The sequence below is a fragment of the Nanorana parkeri genome, unplaced genomic scaffold (assembly GCF_000935625.1).
Source record: "Nanorana parkeri isolate BGI_ZX_2015 unplaced genomic scaffold, ASM93562v1 scaffold515, whole genome shotgun sequence".
NCBI classification, from domain to species: domain Eukaryota; kingdom Metazoa; phylum Chordata; class Amphibia; order Anura; family Dicroglossidae; genus Nanorana; species Nanorana parkeri.
In genome coordinates, this window is record NW_017306783.1 from 919,442 (window position 1) to 931,822 (window position 12,381).

Genomic DNA, 12,381 nt, shown 5'->3' on the forward strand with positions numbered 1-12,381 from the left:
CAGCAGGAAGGGGCTGTCCCTTGCATCGGCTGAGGTGCCTTCGAGCTGGAATGTGCGCTCTGCTGCTGGTGGCACGGCATGTGCTGCTGAGGACAATGCTGGCGATGACAGCTGCTGGGGCACAAGGACATGGACCGTGCTGGAGGTCGTGAGTACTGTTGGGGCCCTCTCCCTGCTGCGGACTCAGTAATTCTGGATGATTAGTGTGGTGCGGCCGGTGTACCATGGACCTCAGAGACAAGTCGTCTGGGCCCTAGCCGGCATCCATACACTCGCTAAGAAAACACTGCTCTGCCACGCACATCAATCTCCCCCGGCCAACAGCCCAGCCGTTCGCACATGGACCATTCGCCAGCTGAGACCTCTGCGTACAGCGGCCGTGTCTCCACATCCACAGGAAGATATCTACTCCAATGGTTTACCCTCAGTGTTGATTAATTCCGGGTCACGTTCCAATCGAGCGTAGCCCAGCAAACCTGACACTGAAAGACATAATTACAATATACTCAAAACACATCCTAATAAAATTTCCACAACACGATGAGTCGGTGGCCTCCCTTATGGTTCAGGAGCATGAATTGGTCTCTGCTCTGATTCGTTCGGTGAGGGAGATGCTCAAGATTGAGGACGCTCGGGAGTTCTTTAGTGCTGTTGCCTGTTCAGTTTGGGGAGCATGAGAGTAGGGGTTCCACTAAGGTCTTTCCCTCTGTCTCCTTCTTTGATGATTTCATTTACAAGGAGTGGAAGAGAGCGACTCGGTACCTAAGCGTTTTTCTGTTCGCTATCGTTTTGAGGAGGCCTTTTTGGCTAAATGGACATCTTCGGCAGTAGATCCCCTGGTCTCACGCATGAACAAGGCTACTGTTATTCTAGTGGAAGATTATTATTATTCGGGATTTATATAGTACCAAACGGAGTGCACAGCACTTTACAATATAAGGAAGTTATTACAATCATAATACAGTTCAAGACAAGATGGTAAGGAGGGCCCTGCCCGTGAGGGCTTACAATCTAAAAGGGAGGGGCAAGTGATACATGAGTAGGTAGCTGTGTTGGGATGAATTGTTTGAGTAAGTGATAGTTCAGTGGCTAGGTTGAGGTGGGATAGGCTTCCCTGAAGAGATGAGTCTTAAGGGATCGCCTAAAGGCAGTCAGAGTGGGAGATAGACAGACATGTTGGGGTAGAGAGTTCCATAAGATGGGAGAGACTAGTGAATTCCTGGAGGCGAGCATGGGAGGAGTTGATGAGGGAGCTGAAAAGCAGGAGGTCTTTTGAAGAGCAGAGGGGACGGCTAGGGATATACTTTGAGACCAGGTTTGAGATATAGCATGGGGCAGAGTTGTGGAGGGCTTTGTAAGTGGTTGTCAATATTTTGAATTTTGTCCTTTGGGCGAGTGGAAGCCAGTGTAGGGATTGACAGAGGGGGGTTGCAAACACTGAGCGGTTGGTTAGGTAAATAAGTCTAGCAGCTGCATTCATGATAGACTGAAGGAGGGATAGCCTGTGCAGAGGTAGGCTAATGAGGAGGGAGTTGCAATAGTCGAGACGAGATATAAGTGAATGGATGAGTAATTTTGTGGTTTCATTGGTGAGAGTATTTTGGAGATGTTACGAAGGTTAAGGCGGCAGGATTTGGATAGTGATTGGATGTGGGGAAGAAAGGTGAGGTCCGAGTCAAGGATGACACCTAGGACATTGGCATGGGGGGAGGGCTGGCTAGTTGTGTTAACAATCTCAAGGGAAAAGTTTGGGGAAGGTGCACGGGCAGGAGGAAATATCATGAGCTCAGTTTTTGAAAGGTTGAGTTTTAATAAGTGTTGTGACCTCCAGACTCGTATGTCAGTTAGTAGATTAGTGACACGTAAGGACACTGAGGGGGTGAGTTGTGGAGTAGAAAGATAGATTTGAGTGTCATCGGCATAGAGATGGTGTTGGAAGCCATGTGAGGTTATTACCTGACCAAGGGAGGAGGTGTAGATAGAGAAGAGTAGGGGTCCAAGGACAGAGCCTTGAGGGACCCCTAGAGGAAGAGGAGGGAATGAGTTAGATTTGTAGGTGACACTAAAGGAGCGCTTAGATAGGTAGGAGGAGAACCATGAGAGAGCAGAGTCTTGTAGGCCAAGCGAGTCAAGTTTTTTGAGGAGGAGCAGGTGGTTAACAGTGTCAAAAGCAGCAGAAAGGTTTAAAAGCAAGAGTAAGGAATAGTGGCCATTGTTTTTAGCTGTTAGTAAGTCGTTAGTGAGTTTTAGGAGGGTGGTTTCAGGGGAGTGTAGAGGGCGAAAACCGGCTTGTAAGGGATTGAGAAGGTTGTTATCAGCAAGGTGGCGGCTGTAGATAACGCGTTCTATGAGCTTGGAGGTGAATGGGAGTAAGGAGATTGGTCTGAGATTGTTGAGGTTGGTAGGGTCCATTGAGGGTTTTTGGGGTATTGGGGTGACCAGGGCATGCTTTACAGGGGAGGGAAAGATGCCAGTAGGGAGTGAGAGATTGAAAATCTGAGTAAGAGAGTGTAGGATAGAGTAAGAGGGTGACTCAAGTAGTGGTGAGGAAACAGGGTCCAGGGGGCAAGTGGTGAGTCAGTGAGAAGCTTTGTAACCTTCTCTGTGGTGACAGGGTCAAAAGAGGAGAGTAACAAGTGTGATGGTGGGTCTGGTACATGAGTAGGGGAATGTGACTGCACAGTGGTGATCTGATCCCGAATTATCTTTTTTGTTTTTTAAATGAATGGCAATGTCCTGGGCAGTGAGTGGGTGGTAGCGGTGGAGGACAGAGTAGAGAGTTAAAAGTAGAAAAGAGTTGACGAGGTTTGGATGAGAGTGTGTTAATGAGAGTGACAATATAAGTCTGTTTGGCAGCACAGAGGAAGGAATTATATTTTAGGAGGGCAGCTTTATACAGGGTGAATTCTTGCAGAAGCCTAGTTTTTCACCACAGTCGTTCAAGAGCTGTGGTGTTTTTAGTTGTCCGGTTTCTTTTGTTTGCCAAGGTTGTAGTGGACGCGGTCTAAGTCTGTGTGTAGTTAGGGGAGCCAAAGTGTCTATAGAGGATGAAAGTGAGCTGTTGTAGACAGAAATAGACAGGGCAGGGCAGGTGTGATATTTTGTCATAGAGGTAGTCAGTAGCAGAGAAGAGAAGGGTTGAGGTGGCGAAGGTTTCTCCGGGTGACAGTGTGCCGTGTAGGTGTATTCATGGTTGGGGATAGGGTGAGGGCGAAACTGACCAAGGTTGTAGTCTGAGAGCGGGAAAGGGGTGTTGGAGAGGTTGCAAGGAGTGCATAGGTGACAGAAAACAAGATCTAGTATGTTACCATCAGAGTAAGTAGGAGTGTCTGACCATTGTGTAAGATCAAAAGAAGAGGTTAGGTTAAGAAATTGAGTGGAAGCCGGGATGCTAATGTTATTAGCAATGTTCATGTCACCAAGAATGATAGTGGTTATTTCTGAGGAGAGAAAGTAGAGTAGCCAGGCAGAGAAGTCATCCAGAAAGCGAGATACTGGTTCAGGTGGCCGGTATATAACAGCAATCCTCAGCTAAATTGGAGAGAATAGGCGAATACATTGGGTTTCAAAAAAAGAGAGGAATAGAGAGGGAGGTGAAGGCAGAACTTGAAAAGTGCATTGTGGGGATAAAAGGATTCCCACTTCACCTCCTTTCCGTCCATTGGGTCTGGGTGACTGTGTACAAAGTAGGCCACCATGGGAGAGGGCAGTAGGGGAGGTAGAGTCGGTTTCCTGAAGCCAAGTTTCAGTAACAGCTTGCATGTTAAAGGAATTGGAGATAAGAAGATCATGGACAGCGGAGAGTTTGTTACAGACAGAGCAGGCATTCCAGAGGGCACATGAGAAGGAAGGACCGGTTATAGGAAGCAGGGGGATAGAATTCAGGGTGCGTGGATTGCAGCTGCTGCCAGAGGAAAGGCAATGCTGGTTTGGAGGGTGAGTATTAGAAAAGAGAGGGCCAGGATTGGGAGAGATATCCCCTGAAGTCAGGAGAAGCAGAAGTGTAAGAGAAGTGAGATGAGAGGGAGCTTTTATATGAGCGAACATGCCCCAGTGTCCTGGAGGTAACCCTAGCATGTGTATTCAGAATGAGCAGGAGGTGATGAGTGCACTAATAGGGAGAGGGTAGGAGAGAAGGGGGGGGTAAAGGAAATACAGTTTAAGAAGAGAAGCCACAATTGTGATAAGCAATGGTAGAGATCGCATGCTGTGCAGAGGAAGTACCAGACAATAAAGTGAATGAAGAGTAGTAGGTATGAGAGGTGCAAGAATGAAAGGAAAGAGGTTAAAGTGGGATAGTATTGAGATCTGGGAGAGTGGTCAATGAATAACAGCTGCTGGGCACCTGATTTGTACTTAAAGGAGAACTATGAGGTGAGTGCTTTTCACTCACCTCATAGTTCTAGCCGACCTGTGACAACGAGACTGCCACAGGTTGGCTTAGTAGATCGGGAGGGGAGCGAACACATACCGGCGTTCCCTCACCTCTCGATCCTGTCACGGCTCCCTGCCGTGACAGGGGAGGGGCTGGATTCCCCCCGCTCCGATCCGCCAGCGCTTACTGGCGGAACGGACAGGGGAGGGGGCGGGTACAGCTGGCTCTGCCTCTAGATAGGCAGAGCCGGTATACTGAGACGCTGCAGCAGCTCGTGGTATACTGAGCCTAGGGTAACGGGAGGACGCTAGTTTGTGTCCTCCCGTTACCCTAAGGAGAACTATGGGGAAAAGCCTTAACCCCATAGTTCTCTAAGTCAAGTGCTGATGTATCTCTATAAAGGTAAACTGAACCATGGGGTGGGAGCGATGGTCTGCAGTGAGCTTCAGATGGGTTCTTGGTTAGCTAAATAGTGTATCTGTTTGCAGAGGTGAAAAACTTAAGAAAAAAGAGTAAGACGGGGTTACTCGAAGTACAGCTAAGGGGGCAGAGAGTAATAAACTGGAACAAAAGGTATTGTTTGACATACATGAAGCAGGCATCTAAATTAGCTATCACTTAAAACAGGGGTCCTCAAACTTTTTAAACATGGGGCCAGTTCACTGTCCCTCAGACATTGCTGGGGGCTGGATCATAGTTTGAATGGGAGATGACATCACTTCATATCCCAGTTCTCTTCTTATTGGCCGCCCTACAAAAGCCTGTGCTGGCGTGCACCCAAAGTTGGAGGGGCCCAGCCGCACTGGCGTTACTCTGCTAAAGGAACCAAGGCATTTGGTTTGCCTTGGCATGCGCCCTGAGATAAAAGGGCTCAGCCGTGCAGGCCGAACACAGAAGCTGCCAAGCTTCCGGAACAGCCTGTGTGTCTTCCCTGACACCCAGGCGGGTTCGGCGGAATGACGATCCCTCCCTGGACCCGGTCGGCAGCCAGCCGATTAATTGCTATGTTGTTTAGGGCGGCTGGGCCTATTTTAACCGCTTGAAGACCAGGTGTTTAGACCCCCCCTTCCCATCCAGGCCATTTTTCAGTGTCCAGGGCTGCGGTACTTTGACATTTATTCCGTCCTGCAACGCTGTACTGAAATTAAATGTATACAATTTTTTGGGGACAGATAGAGCTTTCTTTTGGTGGTGTTTAATCACCACTGCGGGTTTTATTTTTTTACTATATTTCGGGAAAATGACAGAAATTTTTTTTTACATTGTGTTAGGAAACATTTATCACCCAATTTTTTGGTAAAACATAAAAGACGGGGTGACGTCAGGTAAATAGACACCAAACATGTCAAGCTTAAAAATTGCGCGCACTCGCAAAAAAAACACCGTACCCAAAAGTGACCATAGGCGACACTTTAAAAACTTTTATAGCTCATCAGTTTAGTGTTATCAGTGATTGATGGCCCTAGAATTATTGCTCTCACTGCGACGTTCGCGGCGATATGTAACATGTGCGGCGTAATGGGCGCAATCGTCGTTTTCGCAGGTATGTGCACCCGACGCATGTTTGCATGTATGTATGGGTGGGCACTTAAAAAAAAATTAGTCTTTTTTTAAATTCTTTTTTATGTGTAACTTTAAAAAAAATGTAATCTATATTTTTGTTTCCTATTTTTTTTTCCACTTAACTTTATTGCTATTACATAGGGGGCTAAGAAACCCCCCTATGTGATAGCAAAAGATGTGACAGGTCCTCTTTATGGAGACATCAGGGGCCTCCAAGACCCCTAATGTCACCTAGGACCCCCGAAGAAGCTGATGAAGCATAGATCTGCTTCATCAGCTTCCCTCCAGCGTCTGAAGCTGGAGAGTGACACAAGAATGCGGAAGTAATGTAAAATGCATCACTTCCGCATTCTTACAGCGGAGAGGGGACCGGAGAGAGGTCTTTTACCGACCGACCTCTGATCACCTGTGACAGAGGCACCATGCTGATCCCGGGCTCAGCGCAGCCCGGGATCAGCGTGACAACGTTAGGGGGGAGACACGGGCCGACCGCCCATACAAGCGATCTGCCGGCTCTATAGCCAGCGGATCGCTTGTATGTTAACAGGCATTGCTGCCTGTTTTTAAATTGACTGACTGGATTTCCCGCTCGCGCGTGCCGTAAGGCGCACGGCTTATCTAGAGAGCTCCCGGCTGGCCGTTTTTTTACAACGGCCGGGAGGTAGTAAAGGTAGGGGCCTGCAGCTCCCCGGCCTTAACACCCGAACGGGCCGGTCCAAGGACCCTGGTGGGCTATAGTTTGAGGACCCCTGACTTAAAACATCACAGATAAGCAGACTTAACAACTAGAAAGTGCATACAAATAATACAATGACATTACAGATAGTTGGGTTGCAGAAGTAAAGTTTGTAGGTATTCAGGATGATGAACTAGATGATCATAAGAAAATATTCCAATCACCTGGTTTGTAAGTTGCTGAAGTGTGTTATTAAGCTGGCTTCAGAGAGAATAATGGGAGGGAGTGATGGTCTGCAGTGAGCTTCAGATGGGATCATGGTAAGCTAGTGTATCTGTTTGCAGAGGTGAAAAACTTGGTCGCAAGTTGCTGACGTGTTATTAAAGGAGAACTATGAGGGCTTTTCTCTCCTAGTTCTCCTAAGGGTAACGGGGGGACACAAACTAGCGTCCTCCCGTCACCCAAAGCTCAGTATACCGCGAGCTACAGCTCACGGTATACCGAGACGCCGCAGCCGGAACGGATCCCAACAATTATGTCTGGATCCGCCCAGCTGCGTGAGTGACAGCTGGCTCTGCCTATCTAGAGCCAGAGCCAGCTGTACCCGCCCCCTCCCCGTCCGTTCCGACAGTCAGCGCTGGAGGATCGGACAGGGGAGGGGGGAATCCAGTCCCTCCCCTGTCACGGCTCTCTGCTGGCACAGGATCAAGAAGTGAGTGAGCACCGGTATGTGTTCGCTCACTTCCCGATCTACTGAGCCAACCTGTGACAGTTTCATTGTCACAGGTCGGCTCAGATTATGAGGCTGAGTGAAAATCACTCACCTCATAATTCTCCTTTTAAGCTGGTTTCAGAGAGGATAATGGGAGGGAGCGATGGTCTGTAGTGAGCTTCAGATGGGATCTTGGTTAGCTAAATAGTGTATTTAAAAAAATTATTTTTCTTTTCTTGATCCCACTGATAGGAAGGCGGAGACTGTTTTGCGGACCATGTATTCCATCTCGGGTGCTCTCATGCATCCAGTTTTGGCTTAGGCTTTAGTCTCTCAGATTCTTACGGAATGGGCAAAGCTGTTGCATCAGGGCCACGCCGATGAGAACATTTCTCTCACCTATGTTGATCTGGCAGGCCAGTTGGTGCAAGGCCTGAAATATATTTGCAACTCTGCATTGGACACTGTGTTGATGGTGTCAAAACTGTCTGTGTCCGCTGTTACGCTTCGCCGGCTGCTTTGGCTTAACTGCTGGTTGGCTGATCAGGCTTCCAAGAAAGCTCTGAGGGAGCTTCCCTTTACCGGGGATCATTTGTTTGGTGCTACGCTGGATGAGATCATTAATGATCTAACGTGCGGTAAGAGTTTATTTCTGCCTCAGTCTAGGAAGCCTGAGAAACAGCATCGGAAGCCCGGTCCTTCCTTCTCTGCTCATAAGCGTCTTTTTCGGCCCCCTCCATCCTCAGAGGGCGGTAAGTCCAACAAGCATTCCCTTCCCAGGCCGCCAAGCACCCCTGGCAACCTAAGTCTCCCAACCCCCCTTCTGCATGAAGGTCTGCCCCCATCTCTGGATTCCAGGGTCGGTCGACGTTTTTGGCTCTTTGCGGATCTTTGGTTGTCTCGCGTCTGCGACACCTGGGTGCGGGAACTGATTTCTTCAGGCTACAAGATAGACTTTCTGTCTCGTCCCAGGGACAAGTTTTTTTCCTTCCAACATGCGCCTCTCTCCGCAACGGCTCGAGGATCTTCATCACTCTGTGGCGGACTTCTTTTCTCAGGGTGATAGTTCCGGTGCCTTTCTCGGATCGGTTCAAGAGATTGTATTCAAATCTGTTTACCGTCCCCATAAAGGAGGGGGTTCCGCCCACCCTCAATCTCAAACGCTTAAACACCTTTGTGCGGGTCCTCAGGTTTCAGATGGAATCTATCAGATTCGTAGTGGCGTGCCTCCGTCAGGGGGACCTTTCTGGCTTCCATCTACATTAAGGATGCCTACCTTCATGTCACTATTTGTCACTCCCGTCAGCGTTATCTTCGCTTTGCGATGGGGGAGGCTCACTTCCAGTTTGTGGCTCTGCCTTTCGGTCTGGCATCTGCCCCTCAAGTGTTCACCAAAGTGCTGGACTCAGTTCTGGCGTTGTTGCGCTGTAGAGGAATCTCGATTGTGGGGTATCTGGATGACCTTCTATTGAAGGCGGAGTCACATTCCTCTCTGATGGCGGATCTTACGGTCACCTTGCGGTCCTTGGAGGATTTCTGATGGATTCTGAACTTCAGAAAGTCCTGTCTGGTGCTGTCCCCGCGTCTGAAGTATCTGGGCCCGGGTTTTCCTTCCTCCGTCGAAGCTTCTGAAGCTCCGCTTTCAAGTGGGGTCCTTACGCTCTCATCTGTGGTCAACCATCCGTTTCTGCATGCAGGTGCTGGGCTTCATGGTAGCCTGCTTCGAGGCGGTACCTTACGCGCAGTATCACACCAGGATTCTACAGAGGGATATCTTGTCGCAGTGGGACAAGTCTCCCTTATCGCTGGACAGGGCAGTTTGGATGTCTGACGACTAGAGTCTCCTTCATTTGGTGGCTTCAATCTCCGGTTCTTGTTTTGGGGAAATACTTTCTGCCACTGCTCTGGACGGTGGCCACCACAGACGCCAGCCTTCTGGGCTGGTGAGGGGTTCTGGGGTCCTTGACAATGCAGGGTCGTTGGCCGTTTGAGAAGTTTTGTCTCTCGATCAATGTGTTGGGGCTTCAGGCAATTGCACAGGCCGTCTTCAGGGCCTGTCAGTTCGAGTTCAGTAGGACGATGCCACGGCCTTCGCTTGCATCAACGATCAAGGCGGCACAAGGAGCGTGGCCGGGATCCTTTCCTGGGCGGAGGAGCATGTTCCGGCTCTTTCCGCAGTGTACATTCCGGGATTGGACTACTGGCAGGCCGATCACCTCAGTCGCCAGTCGTTGGATCCAGATCCGAGGGAATGGTCTTTGCACCCAGAGATCTTTCATCAGATCTGCCTTCTCTGGGGAACGCCGGATGTGGATCTTCTAGTGTCTCGTCTCAACCGGAAGATCGATGGGTTCATAGCCCGGGCACATGATCCCAGGGCGGATGTGGTGTATGCCCTGGTGGCCTTGTGGGACCGTTACGGTCTGATTTATGCCTTCCCTCCGATTTATCTTTTGCAGCGTCTTTTACACAGGATAGCAGCCAAAGGCATCCCCATCATCCTCATGGCCCCTGATTAGCCACAGAGCACATGGTACCCGCATGTGGTTCGGTTGGTCGTGGACGTTCCATGACGGCTGCCACTTTGTCCAGACCTTCTGTCGCAGGGTCCCGTGTTCCATCCTTCTTTACAGTCGCTGGCTTTAACGGCGTGGCTGTTGAGAGCCAGGTGTTGAGGGACCGTGGGTTGTCAATTGCTATCATCTCCACGATGCTCAGGGCTCGCAAGGCCATCTCTAGAAAAAAAGATTTACCATCACACGTGGAAGGCTGGTGATCTGTCTCCACGTTTCTTCTCTGTGAGCAGAATTCTTGCCTATTTGCAGTGTGGGGTAGATCAGGGGCTGGCCTTGAGCACAGTGAAGGGTCAAGTTTATGCCTTGACTGTTCTTTTCCAGCGGCCCCTTGCACCTCATGCTCTGGTTTGTACCTTTGTTCGTACCATTGTTCCCCCTGTTCAATCTCCCTTGCCGCCTTGGGATCTGAATCTGGTGCTCTCTGTTTTGTAGGAGTGTCACTTTGAACCATTGCGGGAGGTCCCACTTCTCCCAGAAAACCTCAATAAAAATCTATTTAAAAAAATGAGGAGGTTCTGGGCATGGTAGGGGACCCCCAGTCCCTTTTGGTACTCACAAGGTCCATCGTTCTACTATTTCTGCACTTAGCAAGTTGACTGTTATTTCCGTATAGGACTCCATCTTTTCGGGACCCTACCGTTTGGAAGGCTGGAGTGGTACCCCGTCCATGTTCGTCGTCGCTGAAACCTTGCTGCGTCTGGTCTTGGCTCCTGCCCTAGTGTCCTAGACCTTGAGGGAATGGCTGAACCTGGTGCACAGGTCTTGCTAGTGAGAATGTAGCTGTGGCCTAGGTTTAGGGGATCAGGCTACTAAGAAGGTTTTGACGGAGCTACCTATTCAGGGGGATCGTCTCTTTGGGGTGATGTTGCATGAGGTCATTAAGGAAGGAAGGTAATTTCAACTGGGCGGTGCTCGGTCTCACCAGGGCTGTGTGGGCAAGTGCTGTGTCACCCGGGCTGCGTGCGTGTCTCAGCAGGGCTTTGTGGGTGGGAGCCATGGTTGTGCCGGTTCTCCCAATGGCTGTTTGGGTGGGTGGCAGGAAGAGAAAGGAGGCACCAGACCAGTGCTGTAAACAGACAGGTGCTACGAGGTCCCCAGTAAGTGTGGGACTTTAGGGCAGCCTTGGACAACCTTCTGCTTTTTGCAGAATTGACTTCCTAGATCGGGGTCAACCTATCCATAACCGTGAGTAAGTTACAGGACTAAGGTTGAATCCTGAACCTAAAAAAAAATTTCTCTGGTTTCATCCTATAATCTGGAATAAGCGGGCCTGGTCCTGAACACGATTCGCACAAGGTTGTTTCTCCCTTGGGACAAGCTGTTTACACTTTGCTGGATGTTCACCTGCTGCATCGTCGCAGGTGGTTTTCTATTCGTGCTTGCATACGTTCTCTGGGGCCGATTGTGGCATCCTTCAAAGTGGTTCCTTTTGCTCAGCATCATACTCTGTCTCTCCAACAGGAGATTTTTGGAAGGTGGGACAGATCCCTCGGTTACTTGTGACAGGGAGATTTGGTTAAGTTGGGACAATGAGCCCCTCACTGGTGTGGTGGATTCGGTCTTTGCTGCTGAAGTCTGGAAGGTCTTTCCTCCCACTTCGTTGGATGGTGGTGACAACGGACGCCTTTACAGGTGGGAGGGGGGGGGGGGGGTTTGTGGGACGCCTTTACAGGTGGGAGGGGGGGGGGGTGGTTTGTTGGGCCAGCTCTCGATTCACGGTTGCTGGACAATGCAGGAGTCATTACTCCCGATCAACATGTTTGAACTTTGGGCATTCTGTCTACCTCTTTGTCATTGGACTCTTTGGTTGCAGGGCTGCCTGGCTCGGATTCAACCAGACAATGCCACGACCTTGGCATATGTAAACCATCAGGGGGGCACCAGAAGCACAGCGGAGGTCCTAGAGGTGTCTTCACTGGGCAGAAGAGATTTTTTCAGCCCTTTCTGTGGTGTACATTCTGGTTGTGGACAACTGGTGAACCAATTATCTCCGTCATCAGAGCCTGGATCAGGGGGAGTAGTCTCTTCACCCAAAGGTCTTCCAGCTTCTTTGTCTTTGTTGGGGGACTCCATACATGGTCCTTCTAGCGTCCCTGTTTCAATCGCAAGGCAGACCGCTTTGTGGACAGGACAAAGGATACACGGACAAATGCCCTGGTAGCGCCATAGAATCAGTACAGTCTGATCTATGCATTTCCTCCTCTGAGACTCCTGTTACATCTGCTTTGCAGGGTAGAGTCGGAGGCGATCTCAGTCATCCTAGTGGCTCCGGATTGGCCACGTCTTGGTACACAGATCTAATTTGGCTTGTTGCAGATGCTTCCTGTCACCTACTGATTCATCCATACCTTCTGCCTCGGGGACCTGTGTTCCATCCTGCTTTACAGTTGCTGGCTACACATTATCGTATGTGGGAGGCCTTTTTTTGCTTGGCGTGAGTCCTCGTCCGTTTCCCCATGTTCCTTTTCAGTGGCTAGGA

The 12,381-nt window shown here is 49.8% G+C and overlaps 1 protein-coding gene across 1 annotated transcript in view; it reads left to right on the forward strand.

Annotated features, from left to right (window-relative positions):
* NUP133 (nucleoporin 133) overlaps window positions 1-12,381 on the forward strand; it is a 508,027-nt gene that overhangs the window by 458,965 nt on the left and 36,681 nt on the right. The window contains exon 26 of the mRNA XM_018561308.1: window positions 390-416. Within this exon, the coding sequence (XP_018416810.1) occupies window positions 390-416 (27 nt within the window). The remainder of the gene's footprint in view (window positions 1-389; window positions 417-12,381) is intronic.